The 26,836-nt window shown below is 34.8% G+C and overlaps 1 protein-coding gene across 1 annotated transcript in view; it reads right to left on the bottom strand.

The window, feature by feature from the left end:
• The window catches only part of LOC148953347 (thymidine phosphorylase-like), a 112,960-nt gene that overhangs the window by 21,512 nt on the left and 64,612 nt on the right, over positions 1–26,836 (bottom strand). The window contains exons 3-4 of the mRNA XM_089088501.1: positions 23,811–24,002; positions 22,683–22,960 (exon numbers count right to left, since the gene is read on the bottom strand). Coding sequence (XP_088944627.1) covers positions 22,683–22,960; positions 23,811–24,002 — 470 coding nt within the window. The remainder of the gene's footprint in view (positions 1–22,682; positions 22,961–23,810; positions 24,003–26,836) is intronic.

Raw genomic sequence — 26,836 nt, 5'->3', positions numbered from 1 at the left:
ATCTATCTCAGAGTATGTGTTTTAACCTTATAATTGGATAATAGTAGAAGGCTATCTTATAGTCCGAACATGACCACGTGGTTTATGGTTTTATAATTGAGAATGAAAAAACAGGAATTTTCTCACTTGAAAAAACATGAATTTTCTCACTTTTATGGATGTTTTCTTGGATGGTTATGGGTGTTGGTCAATTTATTTGATGTTTTTCATGGATGTCAACAGCAATTTATGTATGTTTTATGGTTTTTGTCAGTGAGAATGAAAAAACAGGAACTTTCTCACATTTATGGATGTCAACAGCAATTTATGTCTGTTTTATGGTTTTTGTCAGTGAGAATGAAAAAACAGGAACTTTCTCACTTTAATGGATGTCAACAGCAATTCATGTCTGTTTTATGGTTTTGTTATTGAGAATGAAAAAACAGGAACTTTCTCACATTTATGGATGTCAACAGCAATTTATGTTGTTTGGCTAGCCTAACCTGAGAAATTGATTTACATAATCGGAGGGGGAATTATTGGTTCACGAAAGGGGAATTAAGCAACAAAATGGCTTCTTTGTTGTTTGGCTAGCCTAACCTGAGAAATTGATTTACATAATCGGCGGGGGAATGTATTGATTCACGAAGGGGGAATTAAGAAACAAACATGGCTTCTTTGATCTTTAGGCGAACCTAACCTGAGAAATTGATTTACATAATCTGCGGGGGAATTATTGGATCGCGAAAGGGGAATTAAGAAACAAACATTATGGCTTCTTTAATCTTAGGTCTGAGGGATAGACGTTCTTTAGGTCAGAGAGAAAAATTAATATTCTATTTTTAAATAGGGCTTCATTGATCTTTAGTGTCAGGAATTAGAAATGACATCACTTGTTATCTTGGAATTATGCGGGAATCTAAAGAGATAGAAATTCTATTTTTAAATACGGCTTCACTGAGCTTTAAGTCGGAGAGATAAATTGATATTCTAACGAAACCTTAATAGTGTAGCTAGGAACATTTATGAGATGAAGAGATTAACCTAGGAAAGGGTTTCCTAGAAATTTGAAATGTGACAGCGCAGGGATGCCAAAAACAAAAGGAACACACAGTAATTACTTTTAGGGGATTATTTGGGTGAAACGGTTTTAAACATTTTAGGGAATTATTTCGGCGAAACAGTTAGAGACATTTTAAAAGATGATTTTAGAAAAGGTTTTAGAAGAGGTTTTGAGTGTTGTCGTTATAGTAAACAAGTTCTATTTGAACAGTGTCGTGAGGTCCTCTACCCCAACCCCAAAGGGCCCCGATCGCCCTACCCCGACCCAAAGGGCTCCGATTCCCATATCCCAATCCCGAAAGAACCCCCCGGTCCCCCAAGGCCCCCCCCAGACCCTCAAAGGCCCTCCCCGGGCCCCGTCTTTCGTTGGTGTATGTTGTCTGAAACCTATGATTTGGGGTGTATGGGTTGCTATTTTTGACTTTTCTGAGTTGGATTTCTTAGTCTTTCATAGGTATGTGTTGTCTGAAACCTATGATTTGGGATGGATGGTTTGCTATTTTTGACTTTTCTGAGCTGGATTTCTTAGCCTTTCATAGGTGTGTGTTGTCAGAAAATTATGATTTGGGATGTGGTTAGTTTGCTATCTGGACTTTTCAGAGCTAGGATTCTTAGTCTCTCATAGGTGTTTGATGTCTGAAACTTCTAGTTTGGGATGAGTAGTTTGCTATTTCAGACTTTTATGAGCTAGGCTTTCCTAGTATATCGTAGGTGAATGGTGTCAGAAAATTATGATTTGGGATATGTAAATTACTATTTCGGGCTTTTCTGAGCTAGATTTCTTAGTCCCTCATAGGTGTTTGGTGTCTGAAACCTATAGTTTGGGATGAGTAGTTTGCTATTTTTGACTTTTCTGAGCTAGGTTTCTTAGCCTTTCATAGGTGTGTGTTGTCAGAAACTTATGATTTGGGATATGTAAATTACTATTTTTGACTTTTCTGAGCTAGATTTCTTAGCCTTTCATAGGTGTGTGTTGTCAGAAACTTATGATTTGGGATATGTAAATTACTATTTTTGACTTTTCTGAGCTAAATTTCTTAGCCTTTCATGGGTGTTTGTTGTCTGAAACCTATAGTTTGAGATGAGTAGTTTGCTATTTGACTATTAAGAGATGGATTTATTAGACTTTCGTAGGTGTTTGTTTACTGAAAATTATTATTTGGGATATGTAAATTAATATTTATGGCTTTTCTAAGCTAGATTTCTTAGTCTTTAGTTGGTGTGTGTTGTCTGAAACCTATGATTTGGGATTTGTAGTTTTGCTTTTTGGACTTTTCAGAGCTAAGATTCTTAGTCCCTCATAGGTGTTTTTTGTCTGAAACCTATAGTTTGGGATGAGTAGATTGCTATTTCAGGCTTTTCTGAGCTAAGGTTTCTTAGTATTTCGTAGGTGTGTGTTGTCTGAAACTTATGACTTGAGGTGTCTAATTTGCAATTTCAGGCCTTTCTGAGCTAAGGTTTCATAGTATTTCGTAGGTGAATGTTGTCTGAAACTTATGATTTGGGATATGTAAATTACTATTTCGGTCTTTTCTAAGTTAGATTTCTTAGTCTTTCGTTGGTGTGTGTTGACTGAAACCTATGATTTGGTATATAAGGTTATTAGTCTTTCGTTGGTGTGTGTTGTCTGAAACCTATGATTTGGGATTTGTAGTTTGCTTTTTGGAGTTTTCAGAGCTAGGATTCATAGTCCCTCATTGGTGTTTGTTATCTGAAACCTATAGTTTTGGATGAGTAGTTTGCTATTTCAGGCTTTTCTGAGCTAAGGTTTCTTAGTATTTCATAGGTGTGAGTTGTCTGAAACATATGATTTGAGGTGTGTAATTTTCTATTTCAGGCTTTTCTGAACTAAGGTTTCATAGTATTTTGTAGGTGAATGTTGTCTGAAACTTATGATTTGGGATATGTAAATTACTATTTCGGGCTTTTCTAACCTAGATTTCTTAGTCATTCGTTCATGTGTGTTGACTAAAACCAATGATTTGGGATGGGTGTATTGATATTTTTGACCTTTCTAAGCTGCATTTCTTAGCCTTTCAAAGGTATGTGTTGCGTGAAAACTATGATTTGGGATTGTTAATTTGCTATTTTTGACTTTTCTGAGCTAGGTTTCTTAGCCTTTCATAGGTGTGTGCTGTCATAAAATTATGATTTGGGATTTGTAGTTTGCTTTTTGGACTTTTCAGAGCTAGGATTCTTAGTCTCTCATAGGCGTTTACTGTCTGAAACTTCTAGTTTGGGATAAATAGTTTGCTATTTCAGGCTTTTCTGAGCTAAGGTCTCTTAGTATTTCATAGGTGTGTGTTGTCTGAAACTTATGATTTGAGCTATGCAATTTGCTATTTCAGACATTTCATAACCAGATTTCTTAGTCTTTCGTAGGTGTGTGGTGCCTGAAACCAATGATTTGGGATGTGTGGGTTGCTATTTTTTTACTTTTCTGAGATGGATTTCTTAGCCTTTCGTAGGTGTGTGTTGACTGAAACCTATGATTTGGGAATGAGCGGTTTGCTATTTTAGACTTTTCTGAGCTAGATTTCTTAGCATTTCATAGGTGTGTGCTTTCAGAAAATTATGATTTGGGAGGTTTAATTTTCATTTTGGACTTTTCAGAGCTAGGATTCTTAGTTCCCTCATAGGTGTTTGTTGTCTGAAACTTCTAGTTTGGGATGATTAGTTGGCTATTTCAGGCTTTTCTGAGCTAAGGTTTCTTAATATTTCGTAGGTGAAGCTTCCACGTCAGTTTTAAGTTCACCAAGACATAAAAAATTTAAAGTTCAGTTCTAAATTTTTCCATAGAAGATAGGAAAAGTTATACTATGATTGTGATTATTTTCTATGAAGATAGAAAGTTTCACTTTAATTCTAAATTTTCTTAAATTCAGTTCCGACTTTTCTCAAAGAGATGAAAAAATTTAAAGTTCGGCTCCAAATATTTTACACGTTAGTTGTAAGTTCACCAAGACATAACAAATTTAAAGTTCACTTCTAAATTTTTCCACAGAAGATAGGAAAAGTTATACTATGATTATGATTATTTTCCATGAAGATAAAAAGTTTCACTTTACTTCGAAATTTTCTTAAATCTTAAAATGACATGAAATATGTTTACGGCTCTACAAATTGTACTCTGTGCTTGTTCATAGACACGCCGCGGCTTTTCCACTGATACTCTATGGCAGGTTATCGACACTACCGAGTTTATTGCATGCATTAAATCAGTATTTTTTACGGCAGTGGAAGGATCAACACACAATTCATATCTGTAAAAAGTGAAGATGAATTATTCGACGAAAGTATGTGCACATGAAAAAATCATCGTCGTGTTGAATGCTGACAAGGAGAAATACCTGAACTATGAAACGAGTGCAAGTGGAGATCTTATTGGGAATGTATGCATACTAGTGAGGAGTTAAATTCCTTTGTTGTACCCAAGAATTTCCATCATGCAAGTGGTGGATATGCGAGAGTAACATTACCAGAGAAATTAGTAGTCAAAGAGAATACCAACTTAAAAATATAGAAGATAGAAAAGTTCAAGTTCTCTTCTGAATTTTACCAAAGAACACAATTCAATTCTAATTTCACCAGAGTAAATAAAAAGCTTAAACTTCAGTTTTAAGTTCGCCAAGACATACAAAATTTAAAGTTCACTTCTAAATTTTTCCGTAGAAGATAGGAAAAGTTATACTATGATAGTGATTATTTTCCATGAAGATAAAAAGTTTCACTTTAATTCTAAATTTTCTTAAATTCAATTCAGACCTTTCTCAAAGAGTTAAATTTAAAGTTCTATTCCAAATATTTTCCCGGAACAAGAAAAGTCCCAAGACATAAAAAATTTAAAGTTCACTTCTAAATTTTCCCGTAGAAGATAGGAAAAGTTATACTATGATTATGATTATTTTCTATGAAGATAAAAAATTTCACTTTCATTCTAAATTTTCTTAAATTCAGTTCTGACCATTCTCAAAGAGATGAAAAAATTTAAAGTTCTGTTCCAAAATATTTCCCCGGAAGAATAAAAGTTCAACTTCGATTCTGAATTTTCTCAATGAAAATGAAATAAGTTATTGATCAATTATATATTCCCAAAATAATAGAAAATTTTCCAATTAAATTCAGATTTTTCTCAAAGAGATGAAAAAATTTAAAATATTGTTCCAAATTTTTCTTAGAAGATAGAAAAGTTCAAGTTCTAATCTGAATTTTACCAAAGAACACAATTCAATTCTAACTTCTCCAGAAAAAATAAAAAGCTTCCACTTCAGTTTTAAGTTCACCAAGACATAAAAAATTTAAAGTTCAGTTCTAAATTTTTCCTTAGAAGATAGGAAAAGTTAAACTGTGATTGTTATTATTTTCTATGAAGATATAAAGTTTCACTTTGATTCTAAATTTTCTTAAATTCACTTCTGACCTTTCTCAAAGAGATGAAAAAATTTAAAGTTCTGTTCAATATATTTTCTCGGAAGAAGAAAAGTTCAACTTCGATTCTGAATTTTCTCATTGAAAATGAAATGAGTTATTGATCAATTCTATTTCCCCAAAATAATATAAAAATTTTCCACTTCAGTTCAGATTTTTCTCAAAGAGATGAAAAAATTTAAAATATTATTCCAAATTTTTCATAGAAGATAGAAAAGTTCAAGTTCTCTTCTGAATTTTACCAACAAACACAATTCACTTCTAATTTCTCCAGAGAAAATAAAAAGCTTATACTTCAGTTTTAAGTTCACCAAGACAAAAAAATTTAAAGTTCTGTTCCAAATTTTTTCATAGAATATTGGAAAAGTTATACTTTGATCGTGAATATTCAAGTTCTCTTCTGAATTTTACCAAAGAACACAATTCAATTCTAATTTCTCCATAGAAAATAAAAAGCTGCCATTTCAGTTTTAAGTTCGCCATGACATAAAAAATTTAAAGTTCAATTCTAAATTTCTACATAGAAGATAGGAAAATTTATACTATGATTGTGATTATTTTCTATGAAGATTAAAAGTTTCACTTCAATTTTAAATTTTCTCAAAGAAGTGAAAAAAAATTTCAACTTCGATTCTGAATTTTCTCAATGAAAATGAAATAAGTTATTGATCATTTCTATTTTCCCAAAATAATATAAACATTTTCCTATTCAGTTTAGATTTTTCTCAAACGGATGAAAAAATTTAAAATACTGTTCCAAATTTTTCATAGAAGATAGAAAAGTTCTTGTTCTCTTGTGAATTTTACCAAAGAACATAATTCATTTCTAATTTTTCCAGAGAAAATAAAAAGTTTCCATATTTCTTTTAAGTTCACCAAGACATAAAAATTTAAAGTTAAATTCTAAGTTTTTCCATAGAAGATAGGAAAAGCTATGCTATGATTGTGATTATTTTCCAGGAAGATAAAAAGTTACACTTGCATTCTAAATTTTCTTAAATTCAATTCTAACCTTTCTCAAAGAGATGAAAAAAATTGAACTTCTGTTCTAAATATTTTCCCTGAAAAAGAAAAGTTCAACTTCGATTCTGAATTTTCACAATGAAAATGAAATAAGTTATTGATCAATTCTGTTTTCCTAAAATAATATAAAATTTTCCACTTCAATTCAGATTTTTCTCAAAGAGATGACAAAATTTTAAATATTGTTCTAAATTTTTCATAGAAGATAGGAAAAGTTTTACATTGATTATGAACATTCTTCATGAAGATATGGAGCTCCACTTTAATTCGGAGTTTTCTCGAAGAAGTTCAAAATATACGAGTTCTCTTCTGAATTTTCTTAGAGAAGAGAAAAAAAGTTAGCTCAATTCTGAAATTTACCAATGAAAATGAAAAAGCTTCCATTTCAGTTCCTAATTTCTCAAAGACATAAAAAATTTAAAGTTCAATTCTAAATTTTTCCATAGAAGATAAGAATGACTATACTATGATTGTGATTATTTACCATGAAGATAAAAAGTTTCAGTTTATTTCTAATTTTTCTTAAATTCAGTTCATTCATCTAACCCCCATAAACAATAGGCTAGGTTAGGTATAAATAAATATTAATAAATAATTAGAAACATCTCTACATGTTTAAGTTAGGTTAGGTTAACTTATCATGAGCGCTCATGATAAGCTAACCTAACCTAACTTAAACATGGTAAAAAGATTAAATTAGATTAGGAGATGTTTCTAATTATTTATTAATATTTATTTATCATAAATAAATATATATTTATATATATATATATTTATATATATATAAATATATATTTAATCAATCATACATAATACATAAATATATATTTATCAATCATAGTATAACTTTTCCTATCTTCTTCGGAAAAACTTAGAATTTAAGTTAAAATTTTATGCCGTTGTAAACTTAACAGTAATACAGAAATTTGATATTTTTGCTGTAAAAAGTAGAAATTAATTATATTATTAGGCTAAATTCAAAAGATAACAAGAACTTTTCTATCTTATATGGACAATTTGGAACAGTATTTTAGATTTTGTCATCTTTTTGATAAAAATCTAAACTGAAGTGGAAAATTTTTATAACATTTTGGGAAAATAGAATTGATCAATAACTTATTTCTTTTTCATTGATAAAATTCAGAATCGAAGTTGAAATTTTCTTCACTTCTTTGAGAAAATTTAAAATTGAAGTGAAACTTTTAATCTTCATAGAAAATAATCACAATCATAGTATAACTTTTCCTATCTTCTATGTAGAAATTTAGAATTGAACTTTAAATTTTTTATGTCATGGCGAACTTAAAACTGAAGTGGCAGCTTTTTATTTTCTATGGAGAAATTAGAATTGAATTGTGTTCTTTGGTAAAATTCAGAAGAGAACTTGAATATTCACGATCAAAGTATAACTTTTCCAATATTCTATGAAAAAATTTGGAACAGAACTTTAAATTTTTTTCATCTCTATGTGAAAAGTCGGAACTGAATTTAAGAAAATTTAGAATTAAAGTGAAACTTTTTTATCTTCATGGAAAATAATCACTATCATAGTATAATTTTTCCTTTCTTATCTGTAAATTGCATAGAATAACTTTAAATTTGTATTATGTCTTGGTGATATTAAAACTCATGTTTAAGCTTTTTCTTGTATCAGGAAATCTTGATATTGAAGTGGGGGCGTTGTAAAAATTACGAAGAGAAATTAAACTTCTCTATTATCTATAAACAATTTGGACTAGTATTTTAAATTTTTTCATGTCTTTGAGAAAAATCTGAACTGAAGTGGAAAATTTTTATATTATTTTGGGGAAATAGAATTGATCAATAACTCATTTCATTTTCAATGAGAAAATTCAGAATCAAAGTTGAACTTTTCTTCTTCCGAGAAAATATATTGAACGGAACTTTAAATTTTTTCATCTCTTTGAGAAAGGTCAGAACTGAATTTAAGAAAATTTAGAGTTAAAGTGAAACTTTTTATCTTCATAGAAAATAATCACAATCAAAGTATAGCTTTTCCTATCTTCTAAGGAAAAATTTAGAACTGAACTTTAAATTTTTTATGTCTTGGTGAACTTAAAACTGAAGTGGAAGCTTTTTATTTTCTCTGGAGAAATTAGAATTGAATTGTGTTCTTTGGTAAAATTCAGATTAGAACTTGAACTTTTCTATCTTCTAAGAAAAATTTGTAACAATATTTTAAATTTTTTCATCTCTTTGAGAAAAATCTGAATTGAATTGGAAAATTTTTTATTATTTTGGGGAAATAGAATTGATCAATAACTTATTTCATTTTCATTGAGAAAATTCGGAATCGAAGTTGAACTTTTCTTCTTCCGAGGGAATATTTGGAAAAGAACTTTAAATTTTTTCATCTCTTTGAGAATGGTCAGAACTGAATTTAAGAAAATTTAGAATTAAAGTGAAATTTTTTATTTTCATAGAAAATAATCATAATCATAGTATAACTTTTCCTATCTTCTACGGAAAAATTTAGAAGTGAACTTTAAATTTTTTATGTCTTGGGACTTTTCTTGTTCCGGGAAAATATTTGGAATAGAACTTTAAATTTAACTCTTTGAGAAAGGTCGGAATTGAATTTAAGAAAATTTAGAATTAAAGTGAAACTTTTTATATTTATGGAAAATAATCACTAGCATAGTATAACTTTTCCTATCTTCTACGGAAAAATTTAGAACTGAACTTTAAATTTTTTATGTCTTGGCGAATTTAAAACAGAAGTTTAAGCTTTTTATTTTCTCTGGTGAAATTAGAATTGAATTGTGTTCTTTGGTAAAATTCAGAAGAGAACTTGAACTTTTCTATCTTCTATGAAAAATTGAGCCTGCTAGTAGTATCATTATCTCTAAAATTATTTTTCTTACATCTCTGACCTTTTTAATAGATATTCTGAACGTTTGACGTCCTAGCATACCCTAAAAATAATGAACACTTAACAAAATAATGCATTAAATATTTTAATGAAATAAGGACATGTAGAATATTAATATAAAAATATGTTAAATACATTATTATACATTATTAGTACACTTGCGCTTCACTTTCCGTCAATTCATATTTATATTCATTGATGATATTGTCTGCTAATGTCCTTTTTATTCTGCCTGCGATTTCACTGTCTATTGTCACATTATTTTTACATAGATAGCAGTTTTGGCACATTGACAGGATATGATTTATGATGTTGATGCAGTTGTATACATGTCTTCTTTTTCCTTTTGCTTTCATTCGAATGCTAACACCGGAAAGATTGCGATAAGATCTATCAACGGCTAACATGTTACCAGAACCATTAGCTAGAAGTTGTCCCTCTTCATCAACTATTATTTTTAAGTTGGCATTCACTTTGACTACTAATTTCTCTGGTAATGTTACTCTGGCATAACCACAACTTGCATGATGGAAATTTTTGGGTACACCAAAGGAATTTAACTCCTCACTGACATGACAACGTATGCATACATTCCCAATAAGATCTCCACTTGCACTCGTTTAATAGTTCAGGTATTTCTCCTTGTCAGCATTCAACACGACGATGATTTTTTCATGTGCACATACTTTCGTCGAATAATTCATCTTCACTTTATACAGATATGAATTGTGTGTTGATCCTTCCACTGCCGTAAAAAATACTGATTTAATGCATGCAATAAACTCGGTAGTGTCGATAACCTGCCATAGAGTATCAGTGGAAAAGCCGCGGCGTGTCTATGAACAAGCACGGAGTACGATTTGTATAGCAGGAATCATATGTCATGTATGTTCAAGATCTAATAAAATGTCTAAGTAAAGTGAAACTTTTCTTCATCTTTAACAATAATCATAATCATAGCAAAACTTTTCCTATCTTATGTGGAAAAATTTAGAATTGAACTTAGGATTTTTTATGTCGTGGCAAACTCAAAACTAAAGTGGAAAATATATGGAGCCTAACTTTAAATATTTTCATCTCTTTGAGAAAAGTCGGAACTGAATTTAAGAAAATTTAGAATTAAAGTGAAACTTTCTATCTTCATAGAAAATAATCACAATTATAGTATAACTTTTCCTATCTTCTAGGGAAAAATTTAGAACTGAACCTTAAATTTTTATGTCTTGGTGAACTTAAAACTGACGTGGAAGCTTCACCTACGAAATATTAAGAAATCTTAGCTCAGAAAAGCCTCAAATAGTCAGCTACTCACCCCAAACTAGAAGTTTCAGACAACAAACACCTATGAGGGACTAAAAATCCTAGCTCTGAAAAGGCCAAAATGCAAACTACACCTCCCAAATCATAATTTTCTGAAAGCACACACCTATGAAATGCTAAGAAATCTAACTCAGAAAAGTAAAAAATAGAAAACCACTCATTACCAAATCATAGGTTTCAGTCAACACACACCTACGAAAGGCTAAGAAATACAGCTCAGAAAAGTAAAAAAATAGCAACCCACACATCCCAAATCATAGGTTTCAGACACCACACAACTACGAAAGACTAAGAAATCTGGTTATGAAAAGTCGGAAATAGCAAATTGCATACCTCAAATCATAAGTTTCAGACAACACACACCTATGAAATACTAAGAAACTTTAGCTCAGAAAAGCCTGAAATAGCAAACTATTCATCCCAAACTATAGGTTTCAGACAACAAACACCTATGAGGGACTAAGAATCCTAGCTCTGAAAAGTCTAAAAAGCAAACTACAAATCCCAAATCATAATTTTCTGACAGCACACACTTATGAAAGGCTAAGAAACCTAGCTCAGAAAAGTCAAAAATAGCAAATTAACCATCCCAAATCATAGGTTTCAGGCAACACATACCTATGAAAGGCTAAGAAATCCAGCTCAGAAAGGTCAAAAATAGCAACCCACCCATCCCAAATCATTGGTTTCAGACAACACACATCAACGAAAGACTAAGAAATCTAGCTTAGAAAAGCCCGAAATATTAATTTACATATCCCAAATCATAAGTTTCAGACAACATTCACCTACGAAATACTATGAAACCTTAGCTCAGAAAAGCCTGAAAAAGCAAAATACACACCTCAAATCATAAGTTTCAGACAACACACACCTACGAAATACTAAGAAACCTTAGCTCAGAAAAGCCTGAATTAGCAAACTACTCATGCCAAACTATAGGTTTCAGACAACAAACACCTATGAGGGACTATGAATCCTAGCTCTGAAAAGTCCAAAAAGCAAACTACAAATCTCAAATCATAGGTTTCAGTCATCACACACCAACGAAAGACTAAGAAATCTAACTTAGAAAAGCCAGAAATTGTAATTTACATATCCCAAATCATAAGTTTCAGACAACATTCACCAATGAAATACTATGAAACCTTAGATCAGAAAGGCCTGAAATAGCAAATTAGACACCTCAAGTCATAAGTTTCAGACAACACAAACCTACGAAATACTAAGAAACCTTAGCTCAGAAAAGCCTGAAATAGCAAACTACTCATCCCAAACTATAGGTTTCAGACAACAAACACCTATTAGGGACTAAGAATCCTAGCTCTGAAAAGTCCAAAAAGCAAAACTACAAATCCCAAATCATAGGTTTCAGACAACACACACCAAAAAAAGACTAAGAAATCTAGCTTAGAAAAGCCCGAAATAGTAATTTACATATTCCAAATCATAAGTTTCAGTCAACACACACCTACGAAAGGCGGCTAAGAAATCCAGCTCTGAAAAGTCAAAAAGCAAACTACTCATCCCAAACTAAAGGTTTCAGACAACAAACACCTATGAAAGGCTAAGAAATCTAGCTCAGAAAAGTCAAAAATAGTAATTTACAAATCCCAAATCATAAGTTTCTGACAACACACACCTATGAAAGGCTAAGAAATCTAGCTCAGAAAAGTCAAAAATAGTAATTTACATATCCCAAATCATAAGTTTCTGACAACACACACCTAGGACAGTCTAAGAAACCTAGCTCAGAAAAGTCAAAAATAGCAAACTACTCATCCCAAACTATAGGTTTCAGACAACAAACACCTATGAGGGACTAAGAAATCTAGCTCAGAAAAGCCCGAAATAGTAATTTACATATCCCAAATCATAATTTTCTGACATCATTCACCTACGATATACTAGGAAAGCCTAGCTCATAAAAGTCTGAAATAGCAAACTACTCATCCCAAACTAGAAGTTTCAGACATCAAACACCTATGAGAGACTAAGAATCCTAGCTCTGAAAAGTCCAAATAGCAAACTACACATCCCAAATCATTATTTTCTGACAACACACACCTATGAAAGGCTAAGAAATCCATCTCAGAAAAGTCAAAAATAGCAAACCATCCATCCCAAATTATAGGTTTCAGATAACACATACCTATGAAAGACTAAGAAATCCAACTCAGAAAAGTCAAAAATAGCAACCCATACACCCCAAATCATAGGTTTCAGACAACATACATCAACGAAAGACGGGGCCCGGGGAGGGCCTTTGAGGGTCTGGGGGGGACCTTTGGGGACCGGGTGGTTCCTTCGGGATTGGGGTATGGGGATCGGAGTCCTTTGGGTCGGGGTAGGGCGATCGGGGCCCTTTGGGGTTGGGGTAGAGGACCTCACGACACTGTTCAAATAGAACTTGTTTACTATAACGACAACACTCAAAACCTCTTCTAAAACCTTTTCTAAAATCATCTTTTAAAATGTCTCTAACTGTTTCACCGAAATAATCCCCTAAAATGTATAAAATCATTTCACCCAAATAATCCCCTAAAAGTAATTTATGTGTTTTCCTTTTGTTTTTGACATCCCTGCGCTGTCACATTTCAAATTTCTAGGATACCCTTTCTGATATTAATCTCTTCATCTCATAAATGTTCCTAGCTACACTATTAAGGTTTCGTTAGAATATCAATTTATCTCTCCGAATTAAAGCTCAGTAAAGCCGTATTTAAAAATAGAATTTATATCTCTTTAGACTCCCGCATAATTCCAAGATAACAAGTGATGTCATTTCTAATTCCTGACACTAAAGATCAATGAAGCCCTATTTAAAAATAGAATTAATTTTTCTCTCTGACCTAAAGAACGTTTATCCCTCAGACCTAAGATTAAAGAAGCCATAATGTTTGTTTCTTAATTCCCTTTTCGTGAACCAATAATTTCCCCGCAGATTATGTAAATCAATTTCTCAGGTTAGGATAGCCTAAAAAACAAAGAAGCCATGTTTGTTTCTTAATTCCCCCTTCGTGAATCAATACATTCCCCCGCCGATTAAGTAAATCAATTTCTCAGGTTAGGTTAGCCCAACAACAATGAAGCCATGTTTGTTTCTTAATTCCCCTTTCGTGAACCAATAATTCCCCCTCCGATTATGTAAATCAATTTCTCAGGTTCGGCTAGCCAAACAACATAAATTGCTTTTGACATCCATAAATGTGAGAAAGTTCCTGTTTTTTTCATTCTCACTGACAAAAACCATAAGACAGACATGAATTGCTGTTGACATCCATTAAAGTGAGAAAGTTCCTGTTTTTTCATTCTCACTGACAAAAACCATAAAACAGACATAAATTGCTGTTGACATCCATAAATGTGAGAAAGTTCCTGTTTTTCATTCTCACTGACAACGAACCATAAAACATCCATAAATGTGAGAAAGTTCCTGTTTTTCGATTCTCACTGACAAAAACCATAAAACAGACATGAATTGCTGTTGAAATCCATAAATGTGAGAAAGTTCCTGTTTTTTAATTCTCACTGACAAAAACCATAAAACAGACATAAATTACTGTTGATATCCATGAAAAACATCAAATAAATTGACCAACACCCATAACCATCCAAGAAACATCCATAAAACTGAGAAAATTCATGTTTTTTCAAGTGAGAAAATTCCTGTTTTTTCATTCTCACTGAGAAAACCATAAACCACGTGGTCATGTTCGGACTATAAGATAGCCTTCTACTGATAATTATAATAGATTTCCTATGTGTTCTTCCCATACAAAACCCCTTCCCATAAGTTATAAACCCCCTTTAATAAGTTATGCCCTAGGGCATAACTTACAACGCCTACCCCCGGGCCCTGGTGGGCTGTGTCGATACCGGAGTTTTTTGTTATCAGAACTTTGAACTATTTTAACAAAATGTTTATCTCAAAGTTTTGATCTGATGCACTTTGGGCGTGGAGACGTGGGGGGGGGGGGCTAGCCACCCTCCAATCTCTTTTGACTCTTAAAAAGTGAACAAGAACTTTCAATTTTCAGTCAAATGAGACCTCTTCAAATTTTATACAACCGTCCCTTCCATAAGAAATAATGGGAAGGATTCGGAGATTCCTTAAATTACAGCCCTTGCCCTGAGGGTTCCGGGGGAATTGTTATCCTCAAAGACCTGATTTCTAGAATCTAAAACTAAGTTTAATAAAATGAATGTCCCAAAATTTTGATTGGATGTGTTTGGGGAAAGGGTGGGCGTGAGTGGGGGGTTAGTTGCCCTCAAATAACTTTCGAATATTAAAAAGGGCACTAGCCCTTTGAATTTCCAATCGAATGAGCCTTTTTTGAAGTTTCCATGACAACGCCTTCTATAAATACGTTATATGTCTCCAGGATATAACTTAAAACTCTTGCCCTGAGGGTTATGGGGGATTATCTTCCTCAAAAGCATATTTTCTATCCGGAAATCAACTATGCTGAACGAAATGGCTCTATCAAAATTTCGACTGGATGTGTTTGGGGTAATGAGGGGCGTGGGGGGGGGGGCTAGTTGCCCTCCATTTACTTTCGAGTATTAAAAAGGACACTTTCCCTTTGAATTTCCAATCAAATGAGCCTTTTTTAGAGTTTCTACGACAACGCCTTCTATAAAAACCTTATAAGCCCCCAGGTCATATCTTAAAACCCTTGCCCTGAAGGTTGTGGGGGAGTGTCCTCCTCAAAAGTATATTTTCTATCTGGAAATCAACTATGCTGAACAAAATGGCTATCTCAAAATTTTGATTGGATGTGTTTGGGGAAATGATCAGCGTGGGGGGGGGAGGGGGGCTAGTTACACTCCAATCACTTTAAATCATTAAAAAGCGCACGACTTAAATTAACAATCGTTTGATCATTTTTAGATGTGTTTATAACATCGCCTTCTATAGAAACCTGATTTGCCCCAAGGGCATATCTTGAAAACCTTGCCCGGAGGTTTTTGGGGGAGTGTCCTCCTCAAAGAAATTTTTTCTCTCCGGAAATCAACTACGCTGAACAAAATGGCTATCTGAAAATTTTGATTGAATGTGTATGGGGAAATAATGAGCGTGGGGGGAGAGGGGGCTAGTTAAACTCCAATCACTTTTGACTATTAAAAAGGGCACTAGCTCTTTATTTCCAATCAAATGAACCTTTTTTGAAGATTCTACGACACCGCCTTCTATAAAAACCTTATATGCCCCCAGGGGATAACTTAAAACCCTTGCCCTGAGGGTTGTGGGGGTGTATCCTCCTCAAAAATATGTTTTCTATCTGAAAATCAACTACACTGAACAAAATGGCAATCTCAAAATTTTGATTGGATGTATTTGGGGGAATGATGGGCGGGGGGGGCGGAGCGATTGGCACTCCAATCACTTTCGACCATTAAAAGTATCACTAGCTCTTTAATTTTCAATTGAATGTACATTCATTGAAGTTTCTGCTACAACTCCTTCCATAAGAACCTTACATGACCCCAGGACATAACTTTAAACCCTTGCTCTGAGGGTTGTTGGGGAGTATCCTCCTCAAAAATATATTTTGTATCTAGAAATCAACTACGCTGATAAAAATGGCTATCTCAAAATTTTGATTGGTTATGTTTGGGGGATTGATGGACGGGGGGGAAGGGGGGCTAGTTCCTCTCCAATCATTTTCGACTATTAAAAAGAGCACTAGAACTCTCGATTTCCAATCGAATGAGCCCCTTTTGAAGTTTCTACGACAACCCCTTCCGTATGAAGTGCCTCAGGGGAAAAAAAAATAATAAAACATTGGAGCCGTATGACCTTTACTATAGGCAAAGCTACAGCGTTGCCTCTGATAAACATCAAAACTTCTGATACCTTACTAACAATTTTAATTCTTCTCCTAGCCTGTAATGCTTTCAACTTCAAATGATTGAACCTCAGCCTTCAATCAACTTTTAACACACGTAAGACACATCTAGTGGGTTAAGCACCAGTCTTCTTCAGATTAAATTGTTAACAAGAATTATAGCAGAGAATAGACCAGTTAATAACTTACTACATAGTGTTTTTTTAAAAGAAGATAGAAAAAATAAGAAATCAACCCACAATACCATTTGGTGTGGAGGCTTGATGGTAAATAAACCTCACTGTTTCGTCTTTGAATTAATGGGATTTCTCGTAACCCTAAACTTGCAACTCTATCTTTAAAGTTATAGTATGCTGTTTATAAACATAAGACCGATCATCAATACGGTGATAGAAAACATTCCATAAATTTTCTGTTGAAATTCAATTCTAGTACTGATGTATTAAAGCTTTTAAATCTAGTCTTTTCTATGATCTTACCATAGATCAATGACAAGTAAAATCCTAATTTAACACCCAAATTCAAAAACCAAAAGACTATATGCAATCTTTCAATGGGTTTACCAACAAACAAATTGTCAATAACAAAAACAGATTTCTTGATGAGTAGCATGCGCAACTAACGATATTTTCTGCTAAGGTTGGCAGGGCCACCACGCGTGTTTCTAAGCGACACATGGCCCAAATTGGCCTAAATAGTCTCAACATTGATTCAGAATCAACCACCACATTCAGGTCTATACTCAGTTTATGTTGGAGGTGAGTTTTTGCACGTAAATTAATTTTGCTCATAGGAGGTTTAAATTGATTTATAGTATTACTTTGGTCATTTAGTTTATGTCCATTGTTATATTTTCCTTCCTATCTAACCAAAGATTTTAAGACGAACTGGCCAGCCATGAGAAAAAAAGCAACAGAGAGAAAAATCTGCGGCCATTGGAGAGAAAAGACAAAAAATGTAAAACACCACGGATATTTCGCCTGTATCAAAACAAGGCGTTTTAAGCACGAGATAAACTCAAGAAGAACAAGAAAAAAAAACAAATTAAAACTAAAAACAAATAAAACCACCACCAAAAAATATACAATTGGCGCAACCTAATCCACGTTTTGGCACAAACTAATCCTACGTGGATTAGTTGGCGCCAATTGTATATTTTTTGTTGGTGGTGGTGGTTTTATTTGTTTTCAGTTTTAATTTGGTTTTTTATCTTGTTCTTCTTGTGTTTCTCTTGTGCTGAAGACGCCTTGTTTTGACACAGGCGAAATATCCACGTTGTTTTACATTTTTCGCCTTTTTTTCCACTGACCGTAGTCTCGTTTGTTATTTTTTTTCTTTGTGATTTTTCTCTCTGTTTCTTTTTTCCTATTTAATTGATAATCCTATGAACAAGACGTCACGTAAATAAAGATGTACAAGTTACATTCTTTCTAAGAAAAACAAAAATATTATATTAATCCAGTAGTGGTTTACACCGATGTTACTATATTTTCGCTAAATACAACTATTCTGTTATGGTTAATACTAGTACTAATGCTACAAACAACTCACTATAGCACCAATCCACCTGAGACCAACACAGCTTCACACGCTCCTTCTCTATCGCAATCTATTAAAAGCTTCACTTTTTAAACCTTCCCAAGAAGTTCTAATTTCCTCTAAATCTCTCCCTCCCTTTGCGATGAAAGTGGTATTAATCAAAACTGTATTAATAGTGCTATTCTTTGTGACTGAGGCTGCTGCTGAAAACTGGATTGATCAATGCAAAAAAGGTACTTTCATTTCTTTTGCTGTTTTGGCGCCATCTGTCATAGCCACACTCGTCACACTGAGAGTTTATAAAAATATAGATGACGTTCCCTTCGTTCGCAAGCGAACAAGAAGAGGACGCAGAGGTGGCAGAAAGAAATTTAAGATTGACGTGTTAGTCATCTACGGACGATTGGCCAGCCAAAAGCCTAAGCGTGAGAGTTGTTTAGTCTCAATCCCACGCGTGAGCCTACCGCCTCGGCTGATTCCTGACAACAATGCTCCTACCAATGATTTCGGGTCTGATTGTCCTCCAGTATTATCGCCGCAGGTTCTCTCTTGTAAACACCAACTTCCAAACTTCCTTCTGAGCAACGTCCGCTCACTAACGAATAAAGTAGATGAGTTAGATGTCATTCTACGTCAGAATAATATCCATATCGCCGCAATTACCGAAACATGGCAGCTCGACGAAACAAGTGGAAGGATGGCTGGTTACAAGGTTTTCTTGAACACTAGAAAAGACAGGATTGGCGGAGGTGTTGCCCTGTATGTACGCGATGATATCCCCTGCAAATATTTAGATAACTTCAATGACCCTAACCATGAAGCGATCTGGGCATTATGCAAGCCAAAACATTTACCACGAGACGTCTCTTGCATCATTATCGCAAGTATCTACTATCCTGAAAGCGCCAAGAACAGACGGCTGTTGGTATCCTACCTTCAGTCTACGATAGGCACATTACGTCAGCGGTATAGCCGCCCTGGCTTCATAATAGCTGGCGACTTCAACCAAACAAAGAAACAATGGCTTGCTAATACGCTGGGTTTGTCACAAGTGGTCAAGATACCCACCCATGTGTCCGGGAGCACCCTTGACCTTATTCTTACAAACCTTGCTCCATATTACAAAGACGTGTCTTCGAACGGGCCATTGGGCAAATCGGACCATCACACCCTGCTGATGAAGGCAAAAAGTGAAATCAGGAAGCTTAAGAAAATAAAAGTACTCCGGAGACCTATCACGAAGTCTGCTATTAATACGTACGGAATGTGGGTCGGTACTCAATGCTTCAGCAAAGTATACAACGAAAGCGATGTAAACAGGAAAGCAGAAATATTTCAGTCCCTACTCTATGACAAATACTTTGAAGTTTTCCCGGAAAAGCAATTTGTCGTGAGCGAATCTGACAAGCCCTGGATCACTCCAAAAATAAAACAGCTGATTCGCGAAAAAACCACTGTAAGGCAGTCAAGTGGTGAGGCAACGTCGTTACGATTATTAAGAAACAAAATCGTTAGCCTTTGTTGCGAGGCAAGAAAGTCCTTCGGAAGATCCCTTTCGGACCCTGAAATAAAAAAGGATCCCCGTAAATGGCACCGTCTAGTAAGGCAGATTGCTGGAAAAACAATATCATCCAGTATCCGTATTCTGAACGATGATGGGTCACTCGTGAGTGCAAATGACGTCAACAATTACTTTACTGACATTTGTACATCCTTTCCTGCCCCAACTAACACTGAAATAGAGAATCTACTGTCAATACGCCCTGACGAAGGTGAAATCGAAATAGTTGAGTATCAAGTTTTCAAAGAGCTGAACAAGTTGAGTCCATCCAGTAGCTCTTTTCCTGAAGATCTGCCTATCAGGTTAATACGAGAGTTCTCTCTTTTCCTGGCCAAGCCACTTGGACACATCATCAGAGAATGTTTCACCCAGTCAACTTTCCCGTCGTGCTGGAAACGCGCATTTGTGCGTGTTATACCGAAGACTAAAACACCCAAATCTTGCAACGAGTTACGACCGATATCAATCACATCTACCTTTGCAAAAGTCACCGAGTCATTCATCCTGCGCGAATTGCTCAAGCAAACGCGGGAAAACATAGACCGTTACCAGTATGGCGGCCTCAAAGGTTGCAATACCTCGATATACCTTGTGCGCCTAGTTGATATTATCTTTAAGTGGCATTACAAGGGCAGTACCTTCATCGACCTAGCTCTCGACGATTTAAGGAAGGCATTTGACCTGATTTGTCATCTTACGGCAGCAAAAAATATGCGAGCAATGGGCGCACAGAAGCGGTCTCTTGTATTAGTGATGAGCTTCCTTCAGGACAGAACGCAGTGTGTATTTCCATTGTTTGAAGGTGACTTGATCTCATACTGGTCTAAACTTACCTGTGGAGCCCCTCAGGGTACAAGACTTGCTGGTTTCATATTTATCTCCTTCATCAACTTCCTCCTTCAGAATTCCGAAGAGCGACTCAAATTCGTCGACGATTTATCACTTGTCCTCAAATACCTCGTGAAAGAAGGTGTAATCGAACGTCAGTTCAGCGAGACCCTTCTGGCATCCTTCTCTGAGGACTGTGAACGTTACAAGCTGACAATGAATGCAGATAAATCAATGATCCTCAGGTTTTGACCCTTAAAACGTGATCTAGAATTCCCTCAAGTCCCTTTCCCTGTTGTTCCATCTGCAAAAATCCTCGGAGTCACATTATCGATGGACTGCACATTCACCGAACACGTGGAGAAGGTTATTAAGGCTGGCAATGCATCACTTCAGACCCTAGTCCTGATACGCAAGTTTGGCTGCGACACTCAAAGCCTAAAAAATGCCTATATTACGTATGTGAGACCTCTACTCGAATACGCCGTCGCTGTCTGGGGACCTTTTGTCCAGAGCACCCACTACCTTTGCGATGACCTTGAATCTTTGCAGACACGAGCTGTTAACATAATCGTTGGTAACAGAAGTGACGACTACAACAAACTCTTGCAAGAACTGAACCTTGAATCTATCAGCGACAGACGATTATCACTGATCATGTCCCTCGGCAAGTCACTGCTATCTTCGCCCCATCACAGACTGATCGTCCTACCCGATGCTCCTGTTAACCAAAGAACCAGATCCCAGTCGAAGCTACAACCCCCGGTCTGCAGGACCAACCGCTACAAAAACACATTTGTCCCCTTTTTCGTAGAAGCATACAACAAGACTTAGTGTTATTTGTATTCACGTGTTAGTGTTCTTATAGTGTCATTTGTATTTTTTTTTTTTTTTTTTTTCCATATTGTTGTAAAGACGACATAAATTAGCCATGGCTACGCTGTTAGTTCTTAATAAACCTATGTCTATGTCTATGTCTTTATTTGCAAAACCTGTCCAAGCCATCTTTTTATCTTGCTCTCATTATACTCCTAGGAAGTTGGATAGAAAGCTTGGAAGCTAGGAAACTTGTTGTTTGACATGCGGTCAGTGAAAGGAATAGCCAAAAATATCCACAGAGAATTCCTCTGGAAAACATCTAACAAGTACTCCGCCATCTCCGTTTTATTACACTTCACATTACTGCATATTACGTGTCTACGAGTACAATGCACGCGTAAGGTTTCAGCATCGACTTAGTAAGTTTAAATAAGAAAATGGATAATTATAACACTGACTTTAGTTCACTTTTACAAGTTCACACTTTAGTTCACAAGATTAAGCTATAGCATTTGACAAGAATTATCATCAACAGAAAAATAACAATTACATAAAGAGTGTACAAAAACCACTTTTTAAGAAAACTTTCAAAAGTTTGCTTTTCTATTTGTCATCTGGTATTATACTTAGTTGCTGTTAGTTTAAAATTATTATGGGCAGACTCAATCAAATAGTTCAAAGGTCATGCTAGAAAACGTCCACTGCCTCTACACCCTTGAAAAACTATTTTATGGAAAGGGGAAAAACTAATACTTAGTTTCTCCACCCTAGTTTCTACTTCATTTAGTTCCTGGTATTATACCTTTTTACAGCTAAAGAAAATTTTGAACAGATTTTAAATTCTAAAATGAGTAAATAGTCTATATCTTTTTTTAATCTTTGGGCCCTAAAATATACGGTACAATCCCTTTATATGGCCTTTCTAAAAAGTCAAGTTTTGTTAACTCTGATGAAATAAAATAAAATACGATGAATACATAATAGTTTAAAAACAAATTTGGGCTATATATTTGCACATTAGGGCGGAGGATAAACCATTACATATATCAAATACGTAACCTAACCTAACCTAGATACCTTTTTCCCCACCTAAACCCCAAAAAAACACAGTTTAATACCGTATACGCAATGAAAACCTTGCTGTCATTGACTGCTCTATAACAGTTAAGACATCAAAAACGGGTTTTATCATTACCTAGTCTATAGTGATTAACCCGAAAGGCCCATATAATGGGATTGTACCGAACTTACTAGAAAAGAACCCTGGGCCTTAAATCTTAGATATTGGAAATCAGCGACTCATCACATAAGCCCCTAGTCCCTGAACATCACTCATGTGTTTGCGACAAGTTCGAGTCTAGTTATAAAGTATAGCTACCAGTGACTTGGACAGAACTTCAGCATCTTCCAGTGACTTCTGGTAGGAACCGGTTCCAACTTTAACATCCAGAACTAGAGCCCTGATATTCTCAGCAGCCTTTTTTGAAATAATAGAAGCAGTTATTAGCCCCAGACTGTCAACCGTAGCTGTGACGTCTCTAAGGGCGTACAGGCGACGATCAGCAGGGACAAAGCCGTCAGTTTGACCTGCTATGAAACACCCAGCTTTTTCAAGGCAGTTTTTCATCTCTGATGAGCTAAGAGAAACACGAAAACCTGAAAGTAGAATTTTTAATTTTTTTTTATCTAAGGATCAAAATATTTGCTTTGTGGAATATGAACTGTATTAGTATGAAATATAACAAATATTTAGTCACAGCTTCAAACAGGGTATTTTAAATATTTGAAATATAGACATCAGCGCAGTTTATAGTTATGTATAGAATTTGTTTCAGCAATAAAATGTTATGCTTATGTGTAAAAATTGTTGTTTCCTTCTTTTTGGTTTTAGAAATATGTCACACTACTTTTGTTCATACTACATATGGTGTGGGACTGAACTTTGTGTGGAAACTTCAAATACAAAATGTGTTGGGTAATTAAAAGGCTTGCTAATTTTAAAACAAATATTTTATCCAGTGTTGCAACCATAAAATAGGAATATACAATGGTAATAAATATTTTTTGACTCCAGCCCTACCGACAAAATGCTTTTGAGCATATCCAAAATTTAAATATTCTTGTTGTTTCTCACTTATCTTATCATTAGTTAGAAGCTTGAGAAGAACATCCCTCTCCCCTTAATAAAACATAACTGTAACATGGTGCAGCATAACTACTTTCTCTAAAGTTTAGTTAAGTACAAAAAAACCTTTCCGTGGGAAGGGGAAAGGGATAACACCTCTAAACATACAATTTTAAACCCATTTTTTTTTTCAAATATCCGGAAGTCATTCAGGACAATATTATGGGAGGTAAATTACCCCATAACCTCCTTTATTTGTAAAAATGTGTTTGGAGTAAGTGTTAATTATAAACGTTAATATTGTTATTAATTATTATGGACAATAATAATCATGAAACTGAGAACTGAGAGAACTTACAAATCTTAAAAGGTTAATCCTACCAGGAATGCTTTCCAGCTTATCCAAAGTTCCTCCTGTAAATCCAAGACCACGTCCACTTATCATGGGTACTTTAAGACCCAGCACCGCCAGAGCAGGAGCAAGTAGAAGTGATATTTTATCACCAACACCACCAGTACTATGTTTGTCAACTAAAATATCTTTCCATTCTTCAGGCCAATCCATTAAACTGCCTAGAAAATAAAATGGATCAAATACCAAGATGAGTATCAGAAAAAATTACAACTTAACTAGAAATTAGCATCTTCTGAGTTATCTGTGGTTCAAAAGGCATCAAAAGTCTGTGTAGACATTTTCAAGGCGGCTACGGCGACGGCCCTGGAGTTTGTATGACGTTTGTGGCCATCAGACATCATGGTTTTACATTACGTCTGAGTGTTTTTCTCAATCTCCCACTTTGTGGACACCCATATGGCTGCACATCGTTCGATATTTTTACTTCTCCATCCGAAGAACGTGTCCAAGATAATTCCATCTTTGCTTCTTCACCGCTTTAGAAATAAGCGGCTGGCCAGTTCACCGACGGATCTTCACGCTACTGACTTTTTGTCACCACCGGGTGTTTATAGTTGTATATTTTCTAAACTAAATAAGTGAAAAGTCCAGATTCTTTTTACAAGGCAAAATCTCGTCCGTCGTTTAATATTTGCCAATTGACATCGTCCAAACGCAGGGATGATCCTCTATCCCTCTTTCTTTCCCTACAATCATCAATGGGTACACATTTTTATATGGAAAAGTTAAGCTATAAGGCAAACACTGAAAAAAAAAAGCTTCATTCTTGAAGATTGACCACTTTTTAAGGTTGCATACATAAAACTTGTCTTGCGTGATATGAATTGATGATGAAAGCTATTTAACTAGCGATGATATTGAAGAAAAGTAGGACCACTGGGCATTAGCTCCAGACCTGGCAGCTTTCCTTTTTATCCATTTCTGAATATCTATTATCCCTTCTCTTTGACCGACTAAGAGAAAAAAATTCTTTACTCTGCGGAGGGGTCACTCCTAATGGCGACAGTGTGTTAAACTAAACTTGTTTAATGAATTTTTTACAGGAGTTTCACGCCGTGAAGAACGTATTATGCTATGGTGAATATTCCCATCAATTTAGCTCTGCCAGCTCCTCCGAATGAGACGCTAGTAAAACACATACAAGACATGCCAAGATGATTCACTAATGGGTAGGGGATATTAGTAAAATGTTTACAGGATGATTTTGCTTTGATTACTGTGTTTTTATTCGCTAGAGATAATTAAAATAAGTCTTTTGGGTCCTGAAAAAAGAAGACAGCCCATTTCAATAGCTAGGTTGGTATCAGATGCGCATAGTAGAAACCCGAGTCGATCGGGGAGAAGCATTTCTCATCGTTGAATAACTCCTAGCTTATGAGAGCAGAATAATCTCAATTCACCAATGTTTTCGCCCCACACGAAAACTGACAAGAAATTCCCTTCTAGAATTCGAAGATATATTGGGTCCTATTAACCCTAGAAACTAAAATACCAAAAAGATTAAGATTTGCTGATATCTAAACCCAAAAATTTGCATTAAAGTCTTGGTTTCAGTAATTTTCGTTTCAAACAGTTGGTGGTAACGAACTCCAAGTAAGGAGTGACCCGGCTCAATAGTAACGGAAACTATAAAAAACAGAATTCTTATACCGATAGATACATAAAAAGAATTGGATTTTCATGCTAATTTTAAATATATAAGTTTCATCAAGTTTAGTCCTACCTATCAAAAGTTACACGCCTGAGAAAATTTGCCTTTTTTCGGAAAAAGGAGGAATCACCCCCTAGAAGTCATAGAACCTTAATGAAAATTTCAACATCAGATTCAGCGTATCAGAGAACCCTACTTTAGAGGTTTCAAGCCCATATCTGTACAAATGTGGAATGTTGTATTTTTTGCCAGAAGAAAGATCACGGATGCGTGTTTATTTTTTTTTTCCAGGGGTGATCGTATCGACCCAGTGGTCCTAGAATTTCACGAGAGGGCTCATTCGAACGGAAATTAAAGGTTATAGGGACCATTTTAAGTGACAAAAAATTGGAGTGCAAGTAGGCCCCCTCCCACGCTAAATTTTTTCGACCTCTTTGGCCGTTTTGTTACTATGCCATACAAAATCAATTACCCAAATATTGCTAATTTGTTAGGCGGGTGAATTTTACCATGCAGAAAGTTCTCTTGGGGGAAGGGAATTTTCCTTAGTGGTGGAGCTGGATTTTCAGATATAATTTAAAAAACGATCAGCAATTAATTAAAAACAAGTTTATTTTCAACTGAAAGTAAGAAGCAATATTAAAAACGAACAGAAAATATTACGTATATGAGATGGGTTGCCTCTCCTCAATAGCTCGCTCTTACGCTAAAGTTTCTTTTTTAACTTTTAAAAGAGGTTATTATTCTAAATAACAGCCTTTGTGATTCAGGAGTCATTCTTAAACAACTGGAACAAAAATCAAGATTAAATTATTATAAGGTTATTATTAGTTAAAACAAAAGTAAAATTGATGTGCAAATTTCGTTTTAATTATTCATGTACGGTGAGCCAAATTCAAAACCCGCATTAATTCAAAAACACTCAGAAATTAAATAAAAAAAAACAAGTTTTTTCAACTGAAAGTAAAAAGAGACATTAAAACTTAAAACGGACAGAAATTATTCCGTATAATAAAAGGGGCTGTCACCTCCTCAACACCCAGCTCTTTGCGCTAAAGTTTTTTATTGTTTTATAAAGTAGAGTTGTGAGAAAGAGTAAAACTTTAGCGTAAAGAGCGGGGCGTTGAGGAGGAGACAGCCTGAGCTTTGAGTTTATTCAATTATTAACCTAAGAGTGAAAATTTGGTCGACACATCCTCTACCTTCTCTAAAACCGCACTCTGCATAAAGGGAATAATTCATCTTGGATTCCCGTCAAGATCTCCAGTTGCAAACTTAGCAGACAAATTATGCTAGTGGCACTAGTTACGTTTTTACGAGTCAGACAAACATTTCGGTAGG

The sequence above is a fragment of the Artemia sp. Qi Xiang Cuo genome, chromosome 4, assembly GCF_049724085.1.
Source record: "Artemia sp. Qi Xiang Cuo chromosome 4, ASM4972408v1, whole genome shotgun sequence".
Classification (NCBI taxonomy): Eukaryota; Metazoa; Arthropoda; class Branchiopoda; order Anostraca; family Artemiidae; genus Artemia; species Artemia sp. Qi Xiang Cuo.
This window is presented reverse-complemented; position numbering and strand designations above follow the sequence as displayed.